The following is a 25,485-nucleotide window of genomic DNA, read 5'->3' as shown; positions in this document are numbered from 1 at the left end:
TTACAGTGGTTCAGTTTACACCCCAAGAAGGGCATTGCTTATTTTTTAGTCTTCTGATTAATTTGACATCATTTTTATGTGAATGACAATACCAAGTAACTTAGGTAAAATAGGAACCCATATAAACTGCTTGTGTTTTATCCAGGTTGAGCATTGTCATTTTCTGATGACCTCATGTTGGTCCAACAGTAGAAAGATGGTAAATACAACAACCAAAATATATCCTGTATCATGCAAAACCAGTGCATGTTTTACTGGTGATGGTGGCCTTATGTACTCATTAACTTTATCAGAAGGTGTTATTGTTCATTGTACTTTACACAACATCTCTTAAAGGTGCCATGATACAGGGTCTACAACTTAGACTAAATACTAAGCTATTTTGATTACTGAAATTGTCAGTTCCAGCAGTAATTGTGTAGTCTTTACCTTAAGGATTTAAAGCCATACAGTAGCATCCAATAAAGTCGTTTCTAGTCATGCAGTGTTGATTATGATGATGGCTGCTGATATTACTAAATGTTTACTATATAAGTAACATGAAAATGTACTGTTTTATTTGACAAGCTTGTTGTATAGCTTTTACTAGTAGGTGCTGATGATTCCTCCTTCCGTCTTTGTAACCATGAGAAAAAGTCCAGTAGTCAAAGTAAAATTTCATTCTTTTCCCCAGAGACTCATTGAAGGGTTTGTAAAGAAGTAGAATCCATTGTAGTTCTAAGTTATTTTTTTATCTTATTTGATATACTCTTTCCTGCAGGATAATGCCTTTCTATTATAACTAAAAGATTAGCTTTCCAACATTTATGTAACTTTTGTGGTTCTTTCCAAAGACTTACTTTGTGGCTCTGGCTGAAAACTTTTGACTGGTTTTATCAGGTTCTAAAGGGACCAAAGCAAAAGATGTCCTGTCTATAACATGAGATTAGTCCTGCCATTATAAAAACACTGTATCACAACTCTGAGTAGCTGCTCTTAAGTGCATCACTTTGAAAAAGGAAAGAAACTAAAGATCATGAGAAAAAAAGAATTTATCAAGCCCTATTTCATTGAAGACAGGCATTGAGTCATTTTTGGTAGGGTGGAGCTTAACTAGATGAGATTATATAAGAAGGTCTATTATGTGAAGGGTCCAAGTCTGATATCATTAAGGACAACTGGAAAATGGCAATTTTCAGGGATGTTTCAGCATTGTTGTTCTTGAATATTGTACCAGATGTTTATACTTAAATTGCAAAAGACTGATGGACTTAGCTCTCAGCTAAATAAACTCTCAAAATACTCAGCACACCTCTTGTGTGCACCAGGAGCAACCCTGGTGAAAACCAGAGCAGTTCCTGGCTTCTCTAGATTGTAATGGCCCCTTCAAAACACCTGCAGTGCATTCTGTGCACTGGGGGATCCTCAGCACAGCAGCCAGCCTCACTGTATGTGCCTTGCACATATCCTTGCCTCCTTCTCAGTCAAAGCACAGGAAGAGGTGGCACAGCACTGGCTTCACTGCTTTGTGCCTGGATCATACACATCTTCAAAAAGAAGTGACTCCTGCTGATTTTAGTAGGACTAAGATTTGGGTCAAGTCTACTGTTGATATCTATGGAGAACAGATGGGCCTGGGGTTTTGTTTATTTAGCCTCTATGATCTTAACATGCAAAGTTACTGTATTGCATGTGTAACCCACCTAACTGGGTATTCCCTGAGGCATTTTCCTTCTTCCTTGCTTCAGGAACGTGCAATGGAAATGCTGCATGGAAGCAGTGATCCTGTGCTGATTCCATGTGTCATCTCTTATTCAGTAGCTGAATAACAGCTGGCTACTGGCTCTCTAGAAACTAGAGGGTACATAATTCAATTTTTCCATGTGTGTTCCAGTTCCTTATTGGGAATTCCCCTTGGGGATAGATGTGTCTTCTCACAAACTGCACTCGAGAATAAGAACCTAAGAGACCAACTTACTGCAAAACGATCCCTGGGAGGAATGAAAACCTTTGCTTGTGAAAGGTCACCAGAAAAGTGGCAGTAGGGTCACAGAATTAGGCTGCACTAGGGAAAATAACATTCTTGCCTTCTATATTGGGTTTTGTGCTGACTGTCCCAAAATCTCTAACTTTGCATATTTGACTGAATGAAAACTGAGAAATGAGCTTAGCTCATTTTTTTACCAGGCAAATTTTATGTGACCTCAGGACCTTTTTTTTATCTGTTGTTGCAGAAGCATAGTATTAGGCAGTTGTGTACTTTTCCCTGATGCAGCTAGTAAGAAAGGACACATATTTCAAGGTGGGTTATAATATTCTTTGCCTGACTGCAAATTCTGAGATTACTGAAGTAACAGAATTGAGCTAAATGTCATGTTATCCTTTGGATTAATGGAAAATAATTAAGATCATCACTGACTTTATTGAAGGATGTGGGTTTGCTGCCTGAAGCATAAGAAGCTCCTTTTATATCTTCCCTAAAAATGGACAGCCCTTCTCTGTTATTAAGTGTTGCCTACAGTGTGTAATCCCATGAGCATAATGACTGTATTTCTCCTTGTTCATCATGTTAGCAAATGATAGAGAGTCTTGGGCAATTTGCACTGGAGGTCTTGAGCCATACAACAGATGAGCAGGTGTGAAGTTCAGAGATTTGTTTGACTTGGCTACTGAACTGACACTTCAGTTCCCATGCATCGCTACAGGCTTGGGGAGGTGTGGCTGGAGCTGTCTGGAAGAGAAGGATCTGGGGGTTCTAATTGAGAAGCAGCTGAACATGAGCCAGCCGTGTGCCCAGGTGGCCAAGAAAGCCAACGGCATCCTGGCTTGCATTAGAAATAGTGTGACCATCAGAAGTAGGGAGGTGACAGTCCCCCTGTACTCTGCACTGGTGAGGCCACACCTGGAGTGTTGTGTCCAGTTTTGGGCACCTCAATACGAGAGAGATATCGAGGTGCTGGAGTGAGTGCAGAGGAGGGCAACGAAGCAAGTGAAGGGCCTGTAGAACAAATCCTATGAGGAGAGATTGAAGGAGCTGGGACTGTTCAGTTTGAGGAGGAGAAGGCTGAGGGGAGACCTCATCACTCTCTACAGCTACCTGAAAGGACATTGTGGAGAGGTTGGTGCTGGTCTCTTCTCACAGGTGATTAGTGACAGAACAAGAGGGAATGGCTTTAAACTCCCAACAGGGGAGGTTCAGACTGGACATCAGGAAAAAAAATTTCACCGAAAGAGTGATCAGACAGTGGAATAGGCTGCCCGGGGAGGTGGTGGAGTCACCATCCCTGGATGTGTTTAAGGGTCATTTAAATGAGATGCTGGGGGGTATGGTGTAGGGGAGAACTTTGTAGAGTAGGGCTGATGGTTGGACTCGATGATCCCAAGGGTCTTTTCCAACCTGAATGATTCTGTGATTCTATGATAAACTACACTGCGTGGAGGAGTAAAACCATGTAGGAGCAGATGGTCTGCTGCTCTTGTTCTACTTCAGCAAAGAGAGGAGACACTAGTGAATCCTCTTTAGGGGAAGTGCCCTGGTTAACAAAGCACTGCAGACAGGCAGAGGCTGAGTGTAGGTGATGGCTCTCTCCAGCACTCATGGCACATAATTATTCAGGCTGGGTTCTGGCCATCAGGTCACCTTCTGGAATTTGTAGCTTTGTGGGAGAGTTCAGTGCAGTGACCTGGACTCACATAAAATCAGCTGTGTATGGAGTCAAGAAAATGCAGTCCTCTCTGGTGACCCGATGGTGTGCCCTGCATCTGCCAGTGTAGGCAGGTAGTTGGACATACAACACAGTGACTTGGCTTGTGCTTCTTGTATTCTCCCCTAGCAGCCTTCAGCCAGGGAGCTGAAGGGAGAAATTCAGTGTTCACATACGAGAGCCTTTTACCACCTTCAGTGCTCTCCATTTGGCTGCCACAGTGTCACACCAAGCCCTTCGGTGGAGGGAATGATTTGGCCTCCTAAAACAGAGATTTATTTTGAAAAGTCTACTGTAATACCTTCTGTGTCTCTGACTGTACCATGGAGGCACTTCATCCTTATCATGAAGGAAGTAGCTGAGGCTCTCTGATACTATTCTTTTAAAATCAAAACATTAAAGCTACAATGCAATGATTTTCAAATTTTCCAGACATCCCTCCCACTGGCATTAATTGCCCCCCTGCTGTTCCTGTTGCAAAGCTATTTGCTCTTTCAGTATGCAGTACTTGTTCAGTGCTGCACTAAACCTTTGTTGCTTTGCAGTAAAAAAAGCTTCAGTTTATGCAAATTGAAATGAGTTTGATAAAGTGATAAACAGTCACATTTTATGATTGCAACTGTTGGGGCTTTGTTTGTTACTTCACAGTTAATTTTGTGGAAGTTAAAGGCTTTACAAACTCCCTTCTGGCATCCATGCAGTAATACAGTGCTCCTATAACAGCATTTTAAGAATTTGGTAGGGCCACCAAGCCAACATGGTAGGAGGATCACATACATCCAACATCACAGAGTCCCTTTCCCCTGTGGTAGCGCTCCCTCCCAGCTCAAAATCTCCTTGTACCTAGCAGCTCATCTTCTGTTTTGGTTACTCTGTCTTTGGATGGCTCTTAGGTTTCATGCCCTTCTTCCTTTCTGTTTCTGACACATTGTTATTATTCTTTCCAGTGACAGTACCAGACCTCCAAAATCCCATATTCCCCAAGAGTAATTTGACATACATTACTGTGCAATTCCTACTGGTAGATTGGATCAAGTGCTTTATTTTTATCCAGGTCAGCTGCTGAGGAGTGTGGTTGACTTTTCTTCATCAGTAGCTGCACAACAAGATGGGAGTATTTCTGTCACCTGAGTATTTCTGCTGTAGCTGGAGGTTTGTCCTCCCCTGAGTTCAGAGTACCCAGTACGCAAGTAGGGTTGCTAGTGGTCATTAATGGAAGATATGAGGCCCCCATTAAGATTAAATATCAAATGGAAAAACCTAGAAAAAGTGTGACTATGGCTACATGAGGAGTAAATGAACGCAGTTTGATTCTATCTTTGTCTGACATAGGGTTTGATGACCTACATGCTTGTGCTGATCCTGGAGCTCCTGAACATGGATACAAGACACCCAGTGCAGGTGTTTTCTTTGAAAGTGTGGTGGTCCGGTTTCATTGTCAAGAAGGATACAGACTTAATGGTACTTCAAAAAAACTTTGTGTGAGACACTTTAATGGCTCCCTGAGCTGGAAACCAAGTGATAAACCTGTGTGCCTACAAGAAGGTAAGTCACTTTTCTTAAAGCGCTTCACCAATGTCGGTTTTTTCTCACTTGTCCATGTACCATGTTTGTGTGTCTCGGTACAAAACAAAAAAGAGCGGAGTCCATTTCACTGTGTCTCATTTGATACATACTTTAGTTTCCTATCCTTCCCATCCATAATCCTCATTTGTCAGTTAAATTTATACCGTGAGAGGTTGTGTGTGTGGACACATGCATGTGTTGAAAGGGACATAAAGAAATCTGAAGAAAAAAAGATAATACATTACTCCTTTTAACTAGTTACAGATTGATGCAGAGAGAAAAAAAAACCTCCAGTATATGTAAACTGTAACGATTTATTAAAGCTGTCCACTTAATACTCCTTTCTGCAATATATTACTAATCAGGAGTTTTAAACAATTCTTGTTTATGACATGTGCATGATTCAAGTAGGAAAATCAAATACACATGAACCGCAGACGTTTAAAGTCACAGTAGAAGTTTACTTTGAGATAATTCAGACTACTATGACACGAACGGATTTATTTTTATTGTATTACATTTTTGAAATCAGATTTGGTTTTAAATAATTAGGACGTTAAATTACTTTCTTCTTCTAGGAGTTAGATAGAGCAGGATTAATTTGAATATCATAAGTGTAAACTTTGGCCAAAATACATCCAAGCATCACAAACAATTTATTTCACCAAGTATATTAAAGATATAACTTGTTCTTTTTGTTGATTTATTTTTGGTCAACATAGCTATTAAAATCAACAGGCATGAAAAGTATTAATTAAATCAAGTGCGTACATTTTAGTGTCGTGACTTCTCCACTGAAGTCATTGGCCATCGCCTTGTGGTCTTCAAGGTAGTCAAGATAAATTCTATTTCAGAAGGCCTTCCATCATTTAAAATCAGATAATTATATGGACTTCATTCAAAAGCAGTCAGAGACTCCTGTGGCTCATAAACACACTTACTACATAGGATCATGCATCACTCTGTGTGTATAAAAACTGCAAGTACTTGTTTATGCTGATGGGTGGGTAGGTGTAAGAATTCTGTGCTGGGACAGGGGTGCATGAAGGGACATGCCACAACAGGAGCAAGCAAGGCCTGGGAGTGCCACTTTCAGGAGGTACATGTGAAGGGAACAACCCTAAACAGTGGTCTGTGTGAAAGTGGTGCATGAGATACTGGAGAGAGTAGCCTGAGGCAGCTGGTAAGTCTGTGGTTTTTCAGGTAGCTGCCCTGTTGGCAGGAGAGGTCTTGACAAAATACGGGCTCCTGGACATGTGTGAGGCTGCAGGCTACAGAGCTGTGAGGGGCACAGTTGTGAGCTGTCTCATGGTATGCGCTGAGATCACAGCTTCTGTGTAGAACGTCAAGACAATGGGGCCAGTAACACCCGGTCATAAGAGTGGTCAGCTTCAAAGAAACAACATGATGCCTTTAAAAATAATGTATGTGTGAAAATCATGCCCTCTTCTGTTACAGCCCCCTTTCATAAATGCCCTGTCTCATGGTTATTTAAGAAAAAATACATGTAGATTGACAGCAGCATATGTCTAAACTGGGTATTTGAACAACCAGAAAAAGCTATAATGCTTGGAAAATCTGTTTTCTAAACCACTACAGGTAGCTTCTAGGAATTTCGATGTGCGTCTTTGATGCACACCTGTATCATCCACTACAGTTGTTAAAATAAGCATTAACTTCTTTCACTGAATATTCAAATCTCCTCCCAAGCCCCCCAGTGCAGTGGAAATCTGTGGAGGAAGTTTCTGACCGCAATGCCATCAACAGCAAAACTTCCACTGATATCAGTGTGACCAACACTTGAGCCAGGTGTTTTCAAAAAAGAAAGAAATTGGAAGATGAGAATGTGATGGATGATGTGACGACAGTTGCTAAAGAGATAATCATTACTCTACAGCACAGAGCATTTAAAAAGGATTGCTAGCCAATGTTCTGATCAAGCAAAGCACTTAAGCTTGAGCATAACTGTAATTATGTGATTAGTCTTGTTAAAGTTCTGTGCTCAAAATTAGGCATACACAAAAATGCTTTTTATTATCGGGACTGAAGAGTAGGACCCTGATTTAGGATTTAGTGAAGCAAGCGCTTAAGTACTTTCCTGATTAATGGTATAATAATACCTCAGGTATTATTAAAACAATCCTAGGCTTTAGCAATAGGGAAAAAAAATAGATGACAGAATTAATTTTTCTTTCCAATGCACAATACAACCGCTGATTCAGACGAAATACTAAGCAAAGGTTCAGTAGCAATCCACGAGACCTAAGCATTTGCTTAAGTGCTTTTTAAAGTGATCCTTTTGCGTACTCGGAGCAGAATCGTGAGCAAGGGGCACTACAGGGAGGTAGGCTGTGTAGGAACATGGCACATCTGGAGAACAGTTAAGGAGAAATTATAACAGGGTTTGTAATTCTCAGCTGTCTAATGACATATATAAAAGACCTCATTGCAGAAATTCTGTAATGACATATAAAAAGAAATTTGAAATTTGTAGCAAGTACTGGAGAAGTAAGAAGTTAATGTTTTACCATTCATCATTAGCTATCACAAGGCAAAATAAACTTTATGTTGCATTTACCCATTTAAGGCAGGGGCTGGCTGCCATGTGTGCTGTGATATGCTATACACGCCTCTCATCCCAGTATATGTAACTGTCAGATATTGCCAACCAAGCTTGAACAGTAAAAACACTCAATACTTTGGAGTTCATTTTAGCTTAATCTCAGGAGTTTGGATTTAACTAAGGATGGTTACATATCATTTTATGTCTCTGTTATGCACATTTAATTGTTGTTCTGTGTTTACTAGAACAATCTCCAATCACAAACAAGTGCTATTTACTGAGGAAGTAAAGCAACCTGTTTCAGAATGTAATTGATTTTAAAACTAATTCATTTGCCTGGAGCTCTTAATCCAATCAATTTGATTTTATAGGTCTGTCATTTCTTGTTAAGAGGCAGGAGATTCTAAGTGTCAGCACGAGAATTAAGTTGCATGACTAGGTGCCCAATAAATGCCCTGTCAAAAATCTGTGTGCTTAGAGTTACGCTGTCATGTTGATCTACTGCATGTTCCAACTGTAACCTCCATCAATCCTAATGCAGTTATGCACATAAATACCAAAGCTCTAAGGTAGGAATTTTGTATTTACTGTTTAAGAGCAGTATGTCATGTTGTTCACACTTTAATCTAATCTTCTCCCACTGTGATAATGTGGCTGCTGAGACTGTTACCCTACTTGGAACAAACGCTACCTCTTTGCTATGAGATTGAATCCAAATTTACAGTCTACATGGAGATGGCAACCAAGCAAAGAGCTGTGCCCTTCTCTCCCAGTGCTTCTGCAGGCAGACGCCTTCGAGATGTCCTCTGTGCCTTGTTCTCCTACTGACAGGGATAATAAACCTGCAGTGAAAGTAGTGGACTAGTACATAGTTTGGCTACAGTTTTCCTGTATGACATTAGCACTCGTTCCTCTTTGCTTTTGTCTCTGCATCTGTGAGACGACTGAAATATTTTTATTTCTCCATCTCCTATCTGTCTTACACAGTGTTTGCTGATTCTTAAACCTGGTTACAAACGCTATATGAATTTTGCAACCTGTGCTTAGCACAGGGGCCACAAATCTTAGGTGAAGTCTCTGTGCGCTGTTGTAATACAAGCAAAGACGATAAAGAGAAAGTGTTTTTTAAAATGCACTGAAATACTGTGTTTGCCATCCACAGAACTATCGTCTAACACAGTACTATGGATTTAACACTAGTAAAAAAACCCAGGTGATACTGATCTTAAATATTTGCTTTTAAGAGGATGGGGTCCAGAAGAGCTGTCCCTGCACTCAACTGATGCTTCATGATGTTCCTTTTAGTCTTTCTCCCTGTTCCTTTCTGTTCCAGCCTGTCAGTGTTGTGGTTAGATTAATCAAGGCTAATTCAGACACTGCTCCGCGGTGAGATACACAGGAGCACTGGACCTCTGAGTTTGAGTTTACATACAGACTAGTAAACAAAGCAGTGCCAGAGCATGGGCCAGGGCAGTGCTCTGCAACTGCACATACTGTTACAGTATTAGAAAGGTCTCTGACATGTTTTTTGCCAATGCCAAGCAGTACTCCCCAAGCAATTCCTACGAGCACCTTCTGGATTATCATGGACCAGGGACAGTTATTGGAGGGTAAGAGTTCACCTGCACAGGCCATGCCAAGCCAGCTGGTACCCATGGATGGTGTGGCTATCTCCATAGTGTCTAGGTCATGCCTTTCTTCTGAGTTGCCTTTATGGTCCAGGTGCTCCTGGGAGGGGGAGGGTGGTCATCTTTCCCCATGGGCTGGAACAAACAGTTCTGAGACATGATGCATGATATGCACATAAACTAAAGCATTATAACTATAGTGTTTAACAAATTTTACTCTTCAGACCGATCATCCTGTGATGGAGGACACACTTGGTTTGCTAAAGCCAAGAACTCCTAATGTATAAAGCTACATCTTCATTAAAGTTAAGTCAAGATGAGCATCAGTCTGTCAGGCCTGCTGGCTGCACCCCACCTCTTTGTGCTTCTGCAAGATAAGGAATGTGTTCTTTTGGCTGTCCCATTTTAATATTCACATGGTTGATATAAGCAGATTGTGTAAAACTGCCAGAAAGGAGTGTAAGTCATAGCCGTTGCTGTTCCATGCTGGTTAAAGACCATGTATTCCCTTAAATGGTCTAGCAGCTTCCACAGATTTGCTGAAAAGTACTTAGAATAAAGCAGTTTATTTTCTAGGACAGGACATTTTAAAATCCAGTCACTTATTCTCAGCTTTTCCAAGCAGAATTTGTGCCAGCTAATGCAGTTGTTTGTGGAGAGTTGGCTACTGCCATTTATGCCTGACTAAGTGCTAAACAATACAAAATCAGCCAGTGGGAAAGCATTTGCTCACAAGGCATCAGCAAAAAGAGCTGTAAAACTGTGGTCCATTGGTCTTGCGTTTAGCCGGGGCTTATAATAGACCTGTTATCAAAGTCAGCCAGGATGTTGTAGGTGAAGGATGGTACAGTGAGCAACTTATCACTGTTCTCTGCCAACATCTAGCCGATTAAAATGATTCGATCTATAGCTGTTACTTGGAATAATGGGCATGAAGTCGCTGTAATAGATCATTGTTACAGAATCAATTTCCCCTGTTTTGAGAGTGAAATCTCATATTTTACTGCAGTGTATGTGTACACACCTCTTTTATTTGTATAGCAACAGAAAGCTGTTATGCCAAGAGAGTTAAGCTATTCATTGACATTATCTTCTGGCATCCATCTCCAAACCTCCTCCGGCGTGGCCATGGAGCAGGATCCCCATCTATCTTATCCCACCCTCGGGGGTGCCCAGGGCTGCCTCTTCTCTTCATGACAGCATTCAAGGCTTAGCATCAGACATTTCTTATGGGGCATCCTCTGCTGTCTCCTTTGCTGATTAACTTGTCAGAGAGAGAGAAAAAAAATGATCCAGTCTTTGAAGGTGATGTCTGCATCCTCAGCCCAGTGCATTTTTATAACCTTCTGTTAGGGTACGTATCCTTTCAGTCTTGGGCATTTATAAATTAATAAATTATAATAAAACATCTTGCTGCAGGGTCTCAGACCACCCATCAGACTCCCGGCCCTTCCTGTTACAGACAGCAGAAGGTACCTGCTGCAGCAGCCAAGGAGCTAAAAGTAACAAGATAAATGGAAAAAATTTTGACTAGTATGTCCAGGCCCCATACTAAGAGTTAGCTAAGTATGTGTTTTAGCAAACATTCCTGTAATGGGAAGGTACAAAGGAAAATATGTTTTAACTGGGGAAATAATGCTCTTCAACTTCACATTAGTAAAATTTAGTGATGCATCACAGAATAATAGATCCCCTAGTTTGCCTAAATAAATAAATACATTAGGAAATGCATTTGCTCTTAGTAGTTTGAGTGTGCTATGCTAAATGACAGTTTATCTTGCTTCTAGTTGTACTTCTAAGCAAACAAGCAAGCTGCTGCTATTGCTTTATTTTGTGCATGCTCACAATTAATTGCCAAATACACATTTAGCGCTGCCTCTTCCTCTTTAGCAAAAATTACCCATGAAAATGGCAGAAACTTTCTCTTTTATGCAAGTCTCAAGGGACTTCTGAAATGTCGTCTTTTTTATAAACATTGCATTCCTAAATGAAGTCAATTGTCTCTTGTGGTAGAAGTGTTGGGAAAAAAAACCCAATATAATCCAGTCTTATAATATTTTTACTGTCTTGCTTTTATTTGAAATACTTTGTAGGTTTTGATGCCTGGAAACTTTTACTACCATTTCTGTCATGGATTGACTGCTGGCAGACAAACATAATTTTGATTATATTTTCCCAATATTTAATCTTTTCCTCTCTTCTGTTTAATCTCACTTTGCATTTCTGAGGAGGTTGAACTTTGAGTCACCTGGATTATTCCTTCATATCCTCTTGGCTTGTCTCTTAATTATTCAGTATTAGCAGAGGAATTTTTACCCTGCCTCACCCCTTCCTTCCACTTTCCACAACATCTTTCATTTTTTTAGTCTTCTGGGTTTTATTTTATATTTTGGTGTCTTTGGCACCAGTATATACAGTGAGAGAACTGTCCTATACATGTATCATGGATAGGTAATAAAGCCCATGCCTGTGTATCACTAGAGGTCTGCAGTCATTTACCATGTTGATAATCTTCTACAAGCACTTGAGATGCTGCTCAGGGCCTTAGAAATCAGGTCCTCTAAAGGCATATGAATTCAGGCACGTAAAATTACCTGATTTAAAACAGAATTAATGAGATGGGAGTGAAGACATTCTCATAACAAAGTCTGTGGAAAGGATCTGGATAAACCCTTGTAAATGTACCTGATTTTCATCTGTCTCTCTGCTAAAACCAGTTTTTCTGTGTTCCTCATGCCATATCTGTATTTTATCTTTTCTTTTGTCCTGTCCTTAGTGCTGTCAAACAGTCTGCCTTCTCGTGGGACTTTGGAATAGTTAGACTGTGCAGTGTAGTTTGCACACATGAATGGAAGGGCAAAATTAAAAAGTCTTCTTAAACACTTTTAATTTTGTTTGTTTAAAAAAGTCTGGGGGAATGATCCTTTATTGTAGCCCATCAGCTTCTACTACAGTGCTATAAACTTTGTAACTGATGGTTATCTATGGAAAGGACATATTTACTGAAATGCATGTATTATCCAAACAGTTTAAGCAGAGCACTTCAATTAACATAACTTTTGCTTAAGAACTTGATTATCGAATAGCTAGCCATGTTTTTTTAATTAAGTTACTATTTTTTTTTTTATGAAGTCACAGATTGCCTTGTTCCACATGTTGAAGATGCAGAGATTCATAACAAGACATACAGGACTGGCGATAAGTTAATAATCAGCTGTCATGAAGGATTCCAGATCCGTTACCCTGACTTAGACAACATGGTTTCAATATGTCAAGACGATGGAACATGGGATAATCTGCCCATTTGTCAAGGTTTAGTACACCAGCACATCCTGTTTTATAGCTCATGCATCTTGTGATAGTTTGCCAATATTTTTTTCTACAGTTGTAAGGATGTCAGTGATCTGATAAGCTCTGCTGTACAGTATTTGAATAGTTCTGCTGCTAAGATTTTTTTGATTTCTCTTCCTTATTGCTTACTGCAGGAAAGAAAATGCCACTTTCTGAACATACCCACACTTAAAATACTACTTTAAATATTGCTTTTTTGTTTGCTAGTCTAAAATCTGACACAGATGCATTGCATTTAAAAAAAAAAAAAATCAGGGTTAAATCAGTCAGAAGTTCAGCAAAAGCTCTGATGGGCAATTGACATTTTTGCACCAATTAATTTCTGGAAAGATTTAAGCTTCTAGCTGCAGTTTACTTTTCTTTCCCTTGTGCAGCGGGCAGGGGTAAAGGAGAGAAGCTGGAACCTGTTCTTCTATCAGAGTTTTCAGCAGAGTTGTTGATCACATTCACAGTCTGTTAAACGATAGGTATTGCCTGAAAATTCAGGGTATTCACAGGAATGATTTTGGCCAGCAAAGCCATTAGCTGTAGAACTAGTAATATTAGTAGCATGGGATCCCAGCTTCGCTCAGACTGCGAGAAATGGCTGGGGGTAAGCCAGCTATAGTGGATGGAATTTCTGTAACCCTGGGCTGCTATTACCTTTACATTTCTAACATGCATGGTTTAGTACCATTGACTTGTTTTTAACCAGTTCACATCTTGGTAACAAGCTTGACCAGCTGAAGAGCATAGCAAGATTTTAACTGTCTGTGCTAAGACGACTGGGTTAGTATTAACTTTCTGCAAACCTGTATATTGTCTCCTAAAGCTGACAGGTCTCTGTAGGCACTTAATTACATCATCACATCAATTTGTAGAGTCAGGGCAGGCAGACAGGGGAGCTGGGACATTCTTAGGAGTGACAGTGGCAGAGTGAGACATGAAAGTTGGGGCTTGTTTCTGCTGTAAAGTGATGAGATTGGTGGGCACCAGAGTCAGAAGTTACAGGGGCTTAGTTCCCATGTGTCTCCACAGCTAGGACCCTCGGTTTGGGCACATCAAACTGTCCCCCAAGATCTTCTCTTAGACTATGGCACAGACATGTAGAAATTTAGGCACATTGCAGGGCTAGCTCAGTGTTGTAGATGCACACGTTGTATCTGAATAGGGCTAATAGAAAAAGAGAGTTTGTACAAAGCCATAAAGAAATGGACACTAGTTTTGGGGTATTTTATTGGCAATGGCATCATGTGTGGCAGCATGAAGTATACAGCCTATTTTTGAGAGTGGGCACACGTCACATCTAATTAAGGTAGATTAAGATTCTTGCAGTTAGGTGAGATGAATCAAAAGATTGATTTGCAGGTCCTGTATTTGCCAAAGATCCAGGTGGAAATTTTGTGACAGCCAGCATTACCCGGCTAAGCAAAAGTACCGCAAGTACCCCTTGGCTTGTTACTTTCTTCTGTTGTTGTATTTATGCTATGAAATACAATTAATTGCTGCTACTCAAGATTTGATATAACTACTTTTCAAAATAAAAGCTTTAAAACTGCTTTCAAACTAAAAGCAGTGCTAATAAAAGTTAGGAAATCAGTTGCACTAGAGCCGAGTGCTGTAACTACCAGATAGGTAGAGAATAGGCAATTCAGATTCAAGTATCTGCCATATTTTGCCCAATTCTATAAACCTCTCCCAAAATTGTCTCCAGAATTTTCTTTTTGCTACGTCAGGCACTAATAACATCAAAGCCACTTGTCTACTTGCACTAGGTTGGCTGTCAATTACCTTTCTATGGCCCTTTGATTACAACAGGCAGGGGAGTCTCATGACACTAAGATGCTTTTTTTTCTGTCATAGCAGTGCGAAAGGATTGTAGAGCGTGTAAGAACCCAACCTCTAACTATTTTTTTCCATGAGATAATAATGATAATTACTGATCTGAAATGATGTGAACTACTTTAGCAAAGAAAATGTCAAAATGAACTTTTCAAGCAGAAATGTTGAGATGTTTGGAGACCTAGGGATTTTCACAAAACACTGTTCTCCAATAAATTGAAGTAATTCTCTGTCCTGCATTACAAGGAACCCAATGAGCATTAACATTCTGAACCATCAGGACAAAATTTTCCCTGACACAGTTTAGAGAAGAGTAAGCTTTGTCTTGCTCAGGAAGTCTGTGCTCCTTCTGTCCCAATGGAGGGTGCTTATATCATCCTGCTCAGTGGGCTGCTCAGTTTGCAGGAACTGGTGTGGTATGTGTGGGGTATACTTGATCAGGGGTACAAGCAGTAGCCAGTAGATAGGATGCTTGAAGCTTTATTTAAACAGGGAGATAACCAGCTAGTAAAACAGCTATCAAAACCATTGCTCTGCTAGTACAGCGTACTGTAAAAAGCTTTCAAGCTTTTTCTGTTGTTTTATTTTCGTCCCTCTCCCTCAAAAGACCATTGCAAGAAAATAACTACTTGAAGTGCTGCTGAGACTTTTTCTGTTAGATGCCAGTATCTTACAAGTTCCCAGGCTGATTTTAGTTTCCCCTCAGGCTTAAAATGATGAGAGCTGTGTGAACATCCTTCACAAATTCCTAGTAGTGGCAAGAGACCTATTTATGGATTGCCATAATGCAGCATCTATTAGTCTCATAACTGCGTAGTATTATTTTTCATTCCCTGATTACTAATCATCTTTCCTCCACATTATTGAAAATTAAAAAATCAACAGTATTAAGTATTACGCAGAGGGGCATTTCCAGGGCCACAAGGAATTTTTTTTTCCTCTGGTACAAACTCTTATCTAAATACCCGCTCAAAACAGACTCTGAATGTATATGAATGACTCATTATAAAGTCAGGTCATCTGTTAAATTCACTGCTCTTTCTTGCACCAAATATGGTTGGTGACCATTTAACTGTCACCACTCAGTACCACCCATGGTACAGATCCCTCAGAAGTAATTCCAGAAGGAGAGTGTAGTCTCTGACTACATTTACAATTTTTGGTGATAATAAGTACCTTAACTTTCTGATAACCTAATCTGAGACCTCATTCAGTGTTTATCGTGGGACTGCTCCTAGGAAGACTTTCTCAAACTGGAATTTCAAAATCATTGATTCTGTCTGCAAATCTTTTATGGTTGTGTGCACTTTGTCATGGGAGCAGTTTTAATATTAAAGATGGTTTACATGCCTGTCAGTTTTAAGAGGAGGAATAAAATTCATGGTTTATATAAATGACAATCTTTATTTATTAAAGATTCTACCTCAGAAAGAAATTGCCATCTGCTAAACCAGTGAATGTTTGTGAAACAAAATGCTGTCATTTTCAGTAAACCTTTCCTGGATCTGCTGAGAGTGGATCCCACGCTAGCAAAGCGTGTGGGCTAAACAATGAAAGGGTTTGAAGCGGGATAATGAAGCATATGTATCCGAGGGAGATCATGCAGGCATGCCATTCATAGTAGAGAAGATGAAAAATATCACACTCCTCAATTTAGGAATTGTAACCAAGATGTGTGAAGATGACTGAGATAAGCACTTTATAATAAAAGATACCTCCCTCTTCTTAATTTGCAGGTTGCCTGAGGCCATTGGTTCTTCCTCATAGTTACATTAACATATCTGAGTTCGAGTCCTCCTTCCCCGTAGGAACAGTGGTGTATTATCAATGCTTTCCTGGATATAAACTAGAAGGGGCAGAGTTCCTTGAGTGCATGTATAACCTTATCTGGTCAGATAGCCCACCTAGGTGCCTTGACGTGGAAGGTAAATGTCTTATTGTTTGTTTATCTTTCCATTTTCCAAAACCAGCATGCTCTATATGATTTTAACTCAGGGCTATAACCACAGTTATGCTATATGTAATGTTTCCACAGGCCATGCAAATTGTATCTGGGTTTTGTTGCATGCAACCCACTGTGGTTCACTGCACCATTAGCCCTTGGTGTTCCCTAACAAACATTTGCTCTCTTGGTGTCCTAAGTGCAAGAGAGGAAGCTCTTTAGAAATGATTGCTTTGCCCTTAAAGAGTAAATTCTTTGCAGCTTTTCTAATGAAAATGCCGGGGAAGGTACGGAATTCACATTTGTGCGCAGATGGTCTGAGTTTCTATAGATACAGTTAGATATCTATGAAAAACTAAAAAATACTCTATAGAAACTCTTAGTTTGGGCTGTGCCAGCTGCAAACATCATTCGGTGCTACACAGTGCTGCATGCTTGAATATTTGTTGTCTCTCATAGTAGTTAACCTTAAAGAAGGATTTGCACCTAAAATGACTGAGCTAATTTATTGATTAGGAACATAAAAACTGTTCAGTGTGAAACAGAGGTAAATTGTACCAGGCTGAAAGAAATAATCTGTGACTATAGCTGCAGCGCTGGAATGGAGGATATTGTAGTGCATTTGTGTTTGCATCCCATACATTTAAAACAAAGGTACCGAATGTACTGCTCTATGCACGGTCAAAACCGTGTGAATTACCTTCCTCTATCTTCATGCTATCTTGAATGAAATATCCTAGGAAGTCATTAGAATCCAAACACATCCTCTACATTTCATTCCCCTAAAAGGACTACTTTTTTGGTCTATTTCAAGCCTGTAGAATTTAGGTGAAAGCAATTATAGGAATTCATATGTGAGGCTTATGTCACTGAGCTAAATGCTAAGCATTCTGGAAGAGCAAAAATTTGCCAACAGCATCACCTAAATGACATATACTGCACAAAAATAATAAACTGATCCTTCTTTTTAACTGACAGTTCAAGTTCCAAAATTCAGAAATGCCTCTGCAATTTTGGAATGACATAACAAAATGATTTTTTTTTAGTTTAGCACACCATAAAAGATTAATCCCAATTCAGCTCTACGTAAGCTATTTTTGGAAGGTTTGTTTGTGGTTGTTTATAATGCGGAAAATACATTTAAAAAATCGGAAGGGCCCTCTTAGGCTTAATCCAAACATCATAACTGTTTTGAAAAAATTAAAATTCTCCAGTCAGAAAGATAAGAGGATAAAAATGCAGGCACTGAAGTGTATGAAACAAGATGTGTCTTCCCCCCATGTAACACAGGTGAGAATTTCAACCTCTGTCAAAATACCTGGAAAAAGTCATGTGCTCATCGTTTATTGCTTGTATTATAAAGTCATAGAGAGACTCTTTTTTCTTGATAATTTAAAATAGGGCTGCTGCCCTGAAAGTTCTACATTTTAAATAACATGTCAAAAGTTATCACCCCCAGTCAACTATGATGATCTGTGATAGAGGGGATCAGTGTGTGCCAGCCGCTAAGTCACGGCCATCTGGGAGGCCTCCCGAGTTTTGATTTAGATCCAGCCTCCTTTTTAATTGCTTTCTTATTACTCTCTCTAAATGTTAAAACTTTCCACGGTGATTTCATGTTGGCGTCCCATCTGTGCATGTATTGAGTGAACCACAGGAGACTGAAGTCTAGAGCATAACGCTTGCAGAAGCAGGTTCTCCTCAGCTTTGGGGCTGTCCCTACTTCTGTTGGGGCAGAGGAAAGAGCAGCAGCACTACAAGGTCAGCCCTGACAAACCCCCTTGGGAACTCTGTTGTAGGGATGCTTCAGCTGGTATGCAGCAAACATCAAAATTAAATCCAGATAAGGTAAATCAACTTGAGATGTCCTCCTTTGAAAGTGTTTGTTCAAGTGATTTATGCAAGGACTGCCAGTCTCCAGGAGTCTTGTTACAATCCACTACTCTTAATTAGTGGACAAAACTCCCTCCCCGCATATTTTTTCTTCTACACCTTCCATCCTGATGTCAGACTCATTCTTCAACATTCCTTTTACGTGTGAGACATAATCTCGCCAAGCAGTATTTTTCACAGAGGAAATCTGCAAGTAACAAATGCATTCCATTTATTTATTTCCATGATCATTTCAAAATTTATTCTAATGACATTTCCTGCTTAGTATTTTAATATGGTAATGATTAAAAGGAAACGGTCGTTTGGAAGCTATAGTAAACTATTTAGACCTTTTATTCTGCTATAAACAATGCTGCTTACAGCTTTCTCATTTTGATATATGTTCTTGAAACCTTCACAGAAGGAGTTTCTTAAATGTGTGTGTAATCATACAAATCCTATATGTCAGTCTCGTGAAGTTTTCCCTCTTCATTGGGCCAAATAAATTCTGAATGAAGGGTTTGTAGCTCCATTTAAATAGTTACACCAGGGAGCACTCAGCTCCCGTTGTACAGCATGCTTTTTAATGCTCAGTCCAGTCTTATTCTCAATATTGCCAAGCACAGAGCTTCCCCCAGCTCTGGTGAGAGACTAATTTTTGCTGATAGGGAAGACAATTTTTCTGATAATTAAAATCACTGTTGCTTTATCACAGCAGTACATAATAATTGTTACCTGGTACTGAAGTGCAGCCAAAAGTGCAGAGTTATGCAGTCACTTCTCAGAAACAGCTGTTTGCATTTGATCAGGGAAGTTGTTACAGCTCAGGCAAATAAGGATGCCTCTAGCTCAGATTGCCAAGTATTTACTGGTATGAGATCCACTTCTTAAATGCTTGTACCTTTGCCAAATTTAAAACATTCAGATGGATTTTTGAGTGTCTCCCTCAAGCTGAATCATTTGGGAAGCTTCAGTTGAAATGGTTCAACTATATCTGAGAATGACAGTAGAGGAAATGGTGTTGTTTTACCAGTGCTAAAAAATTTTACAGTCATTTAGAGGATAAGATAAAGCACCTTAACACTCAATTTTCTTCTCCTTTAAGGCCTCGATTTACATCTTTAGCTTTCTTAATATCCTTTTTTCTAGTGGAATTCCATAATTATGCAGTTCTTTTAAACTTTCTTTTGTACTGAAACTCACTAGACACTTCAAAAGATACATGAAAATCTTAAGGATTTTTTTTTTTTAATTTATATTATTTTTTAATTACCGGTTAGGGGTTAATCATCCATCTGTAGAAACTGATGTAAGTTAGTGGTTGCCTTCTGTAAAATCAGATATGCAAAAGATGGGTGGAAAACCCGTTAAATTTAAGATTACTACATGGGGTATAAACATTAACTGTAAAATCAAAAACATTGGAGGAGGGCAAACACTTGAAAACATATTGGTATGGAACTCTGTGAAATCAAACGTTTAAAACTAGAAATGTTTATGATATGATACTTTAATGTGAACAAAGACATTACACAGGATTTGGAAAAATTTTTAAAACCCAAAACCAAACAAAAATGCCTGGTCATTAGGACTTTGGAAACATGATCTGTATATGTTTACACACCTTGCCATCTAGACTCTGTATTATTAATCTTTCATGCCCCTTGGAAGACTTCCAAGAAGATGTAAGGAATAGTTCTTATAAAGAACCGAGGAGGAAAACAGGCAAAGAGGGGAAGGGGCTGGGGGAATTTTATTACAGTGCTAATGCTAGAATATAAAGCAGTTGTATGGATAGTGCAACTGGGAATTCCCGCTTTGTATTATTTAAGAGTAAAAGGGAAAACAAGTTGATTGAATTTGCAAAGAACAGACATGATCCTATTATCTGGAATGTCTGGTTTCAGCATCATCCCAGCTGAACAGAAAAGCTGGTCCTGCAGGAAATCAGATATATTGCAATATCAAAACTTCATTCTGCATGCCAGAATCAACAGATTCTCCAGCTGAGGTTAAGCTTGAAAGAATGTAAAATAGAAAATATTTTAAATTTTTGTAGGTAGATTCAAAATTAAAATGAAACAAACATGAGGAATAGACTTCAAAGGGGAGTTTTGATGAGTAGAAGAGAGGAAAAACACAGAAGAAAACTGAAAGCATTTCAGAACTCTGGTATATAAAAACACCTCCTTGTGAGGGGAGGTGAAAAGATACAATGCTAAGCAACCACCAATTACTGACAGGATCCTGAAAATTATAGAAACTATGGAAGAAACATAGGAGAATGAAGGAATAAAGAAAATTGCACAACAAAGCCAGAAGAAGTGCAAGGGAAGCCAAGAAACCCCACCTGGAGCACCAGGAAATTTCTGAAGAATAAAAGTTAGTCATATAAAAAATTAAAACCTGTAAAATATGCTACAAATAAAAAAACATTCCCCAAAGACAGGCAAGAACACAGGGCAGAGCTTTAAAATTATTCTTCTCATAAACCTCACGACAGACACTTAGAGAGAGGTTCTGGTAATTCTGACAGAGAACCTAGAAAGTAAAGAACATGAAAGAGCACTGGAGGAGGCTGATACTACAGGTGAAATGCCATAGCTGCTTAATATTTCAAAATAAAGTGGCTTAAGCTTTCTAACCAGTTATACGCAGGATACTTTGAAGGAAACCTTGTAAAACCTTCATTCTTATATAACAATTGCTAATGCCATAAACAGTGATTGACGCGAGGTACATGTTTTATAATCTATGCCCTTAAAATATTTTATATTCTTGAACACACAGCAATAAATACAGAATTAAATACAGAGAAAAAAAAATACAAGTCAGCCTGTAATCAGTTTATGTTCAAGAGTAAGAATAAAGTAGGCAATCCTAAACCTGAGATACTCTACATTGGTATGCATGGAATTTTCTCTGTGTTTCTTTGTTGGCATTTTAGATAAATTCCAACATGACAGACTGATGCATATCATGAGGGAAGGTAATGTTGATGCAGCAGATCTCCAACAGATAAAAATCCTGTAGAGGAGGCAGAGGGCAGCAACACAAGCAAATTGTGAAACACTGTGGTATTAAGAAATTAAGAGAGGTAGATACCAGGATTCTGTTCTATGTTTACATGTACTCAGTTTGGAGGCAGGAGGCAGAATAAATTAAATATTGTTCAACTGCCAAAGAGGTCATCCAAGTTAACTGAGTTAATGTTAACATAAGACGCATTGATAGCCTTGTTTTTAATAGCTCTGACTAGAGTGGTGTTTCAGAATATACTCACTGCCTACAGCAATACTTCTTGCAATTCAGGAATGACAACCAGCAATAAATGCTCAAATTGCAGCAGCCAACAATATCTGTAAGCACATATCGGTGATGCCTTTAGCCTGGTATCCAAAGGATGAAATGGGCTGATAGTGTTACACCCTAGGGGAGATTATGTTTTAGAAAACAAGTGTGATGAAGAAGTTTAAAAGGACAGGTTTGGTTTGTTTTGGTTTGTTTTTAAAAAAAAAGCAATTCAGTAATTCTATGTGTTTCTGCACTGTAGACAGTGAATTTGTTCATCACCCAGGAATGCAGAAACAATACACATCTGGCCACCCTGTAGGAGCATGGAAGTTGAACACTTTAAGGAGCTGCTTATAGTGACTTGGAATATCAGGAATTTTGTGCTGTTGGACAATGCTGAAGTTAATCTGTACACATTCACCCACAGCTGAAGAGGTGTGGAAAAGAACTGAATTCAGAAAGAGCACAGTGAACATAAAATACTAGGCAGACAAATCATGTTCTGTGGATAGACTGCTTAATAATCATCCAATCTTTTAGCTCCAGCAGGTGTACTGCAAAGTGAAATGGAAAGAAAACCAGACCACATTTCAAGACAGACTGATACACAGAAGTGGGCTTTTTACAGCTCTCGTTATGAGGGATGGGGCGGTTTAGAGAACAGTCTCCAAGTTGAAGACATTGTTTGAAGAAGATAAATACCATTATATTTCTAAGTGACTACTCCTTTTTTGCATTGCAGAAATCTTCTTTGATCTTGGCTGTGATTGAAATAGATGCCTTCTCCACTGTTCATAGCTTTTCAAGAAACCAACAGAACAACTTGTAATCTGTTTCTTTTATGTCTTCTGTTTCTGCCTGATGCACAGGACTGTCACAGTAGATCATTGTTTTACACCTGCTTTATCACCTGTGTACCTTTCAGAAACTCCCTAGTATTTCCAGAATCAGCCAGACATCCCAGCTTGTTTATGGAGCCATAATTTCTGCCCTGAAGTTGCATGTTAGCTGCCAGATCCATGTAGTGTTTTATCCATGGTGCTTTAAATATGCTAATGTTAGGTGGGGGAAGGCAGGAAAAATTTCTCCCTGAGGGCTGTTTTGTAATATTAATCTTTAACTGTATCTGTCAGGGCTCCTCAGAAAGGATAAGCACACTGCATTGTCTCCCTTGAAATCAAATATCTCTGTGCTTTATGGACACGTTCATTAAATCTGGCTACTTCTTTGAGTGCAATCACAGAACATCTCCCACAGATGGAGGAAACTGTAGCTACGGACTCTATGCATTAGGAAGTCTACTTGCTGCTTAGGTTTGTTCATTTCTAGAGATTAAAAAAAAAAAAAAAAAAAAAAAAAAAGGTGTTTAAAGGGTGACAGTTTCACCAATCAGTGTAGGCAGGCACTTGGTAACTAAACAGAAACCAATACTCCTCCACGCCTTCCCAGTCTTGTAAGCTGGTTCGTGGTATTACACTGCTTATCTCACCTGCTGGTTTTCCTCCCCCTTTTTTTTCCTAGTAGCACTCCATTGAGAATGAGACCTTGTGCTTTTCCTTCTCCCATGTGGTATACCTTGATTTCCTCAGCCTTCACCTAAACCCTGGAATACAGCTTGTCTATTCCAGCATCTCTTCTCTCATCGATACCTGAATGACTCGTGTAGGTGACACCACACAGGCTCAAGGGATTCTTGCTTATAAACAAAGAGGAAAAAGCTATTAAAGAAAGAGGTATTAAAATAACATAAAAACACTGATATGTCCAGCTCACAGTGAGCACTGGTTTCTTCAGACATCCCCATCAATTGCTTTTTATCTGTCTGATTTTCTTAGCCAGCTTCTCAACAGCTCTCTCCCCCTCCTCCAACTCCATTCTACTTCTAAGCACTTCAACCTTTTCCAGGTCTGGGGATATCCTGTGATGCCTGTCAAATACCCAAGCCTTGACTAAGTTTGAAGCTCTCTGATTCCTTCTTGTTAGGCGTCTATTCAGTCCCCAGCATCTGCTTCTCAAAGTCCTAAAAAGACCATTACTGATCATAAAGTGAACCGCTCATGGGAAGAAGAGGAAACAAAACTAAAAGCAAGTGATGAAGAAAGCTGAACAGTCTGCTGTAAATGAGACAGACCAAGTGCTCCAAGCACTCCCATGTGAATAATGAGTATAAAGATTTTCTTAAAGATAATGATGGGCCTCTTGCTAAAAGAACTCCTAGCTCTCTCCATTGCTGCAAAGTCGCCATCAATCTTTTGTTTAAATGAAAATTGTACTTTTTATCTTCTCATTTATAGTAGAAAGATCACTTGGGATGTGTTTCACTCTGTATCCATTGTGAAATGCATTTGAAACTAAAGACTTTGGCATTAAGATCAGTGCTTCACAAGTTGTTGTGCTGGGGATGGCAGGATTGTTGAGGATGAATGTGGATTTGGCATTAAGATCAGTGCTTCACAAGTTGTTGTGCTGGGGATGGCAGGATTGTTGAGGATGAATGTGGATTTGCTCCTGCAGGAGCTCATCTGACTGGAACTGCAAAATGGGCTCTATAATTTGTAACTCCAGTAACAAGGAAGCTCTGTATACAATAAGTGATTGTAAATCACCTTCTATTTCCATTTAGGAATCAGCTAATATTAAACTATTATTAAAATAGGCTTGAAACTAGTTTTATACTGCTTTGTTTAGGCTCATACAGGTGGTGTCAGTGATAGCAATTTCCAGCAAGATGGTGTTTGTCAAAGGTAGAACAGAGAAGCAGCTTTTCATTAAAAACTTAATTATTCAATTCATTTCACACTTCGTAGAAGGTGAAAAATGCTCTCACTGTGTGCACACTGAAAGGCTTACCTCTCTATTGTAGCTGGTACAGAATTACCCAGGGGTGATTGTCTAGGGGTAGAGCAAGCAGCTTAGAGCCATGAGACCTGGGGCGTGTTCCTAGTTGCTTGAACACTGACTTGCTGAATGGTCGAGAAGTTGCTTAACTGTTAAGTGTCCTATCAGAAGAAAACATGGAAGTGGCATTGTGAAGGTTAAATAATTGAGAAAGGTTAAGATTGAAAAGAATTTTTAAATTAATGACTAAGAACACAATATTTTTAAATCATTCTTGCTGTAGGCTTTAAGAAATAAATTTGCTGGCAACTTTAGAGTTCAAAATAAGCATCTTGTATCTTTGTTACTTTAAGTCTTGTCTACGGTCAGGCTTAATAGGAGTTGCCTTACATATTAGTGCTCACTCTGTTGTTTCCACTAAACTTTCAATTCTGGTATTACTATTGGTGCTGTTGTTTTGCTGTGGGAATGAGTAATCAGAAAAGTTCCCCCAAGCATGTCTTCACTTTCGAAACACAAGTTCAATGGCCTCAAAGTTTTTCTCACTTGTTCCAGAGCAGCTATAATATGCACTAAGTCTCCCTTCACAATGCTGGCAGCATTTGTTATAGGAATGTATCCTTAGGATATTGTTAAGCTGATGTTCACGATAAATCAAAACTCCACGGATGCTTCCTGTTCTGCTTACATTTCTGCAGAGTGTCTTTAGAAATAAATTCTCATTAAGCAGCTGTTCTAGACTGAGATGTTTTGACAGGCCTTATTTTAAAGCAACTGGGTTTTCTACTTCCTTCCTTTTACAAACCTCTTACTTTCTTCTTCAAGCTCTCAACTGGATGTGAGTGGTAGAGTCCAGCAGTTTTTCTTCCATCCTACTTACAGTACTGGACAGTTGAATGGGAATTTTTGTTACGCAATTTTAAGAAT

General features: G+C 39.3%; 1 protein-coding gene across 1 annotated transcript in view; it reads left to right on the top strand.

Annotated features, from left to right (window-relative positions):
• Nucleotides 1-25,485, top strand: part of SUSD4 (sushi domain containing 4) — a 75,575-nt gene that overhangs the window by 40,267 nt on the left and 9,823 nt on the right. The window contains exons 3-5 of the mRNA XM_074926351.1: nucleotides 5,016-5,228; nucleotides 12,573-12,752; nucleotides 16,349-16,537. Of these exons, the coding sequence (XP_074782452.1) occupies nucleotides 5,016-5,228; nucleotides 12,573-12,752; nucleotides 16,349-16,537 (582 nt within the window). The remainder of the gene's footprint in view (nucleotides 1-5,015; nucleotides 5,229-12,572; nucleotides 12,753-16,348; nucleotides 16,538-25,485) is intronic.

Source organism: Athene noctua, chromosome 1, assembly GCF_965140245.1.
Source record: "Athene noctua chromosome 1, bAthNoc1.hap1.1, whole genome shotgun sequence".
Classification (NCBI taxonomy): domain Eukaryota; kingdom Metazoa; phylum Chordata; class Aves; order Strigiformes; family Strigidae; genus Athene; species Athene noctua.
This window is presented reverse-complemented; position numbering and strand designations above follow the sequence as displayed.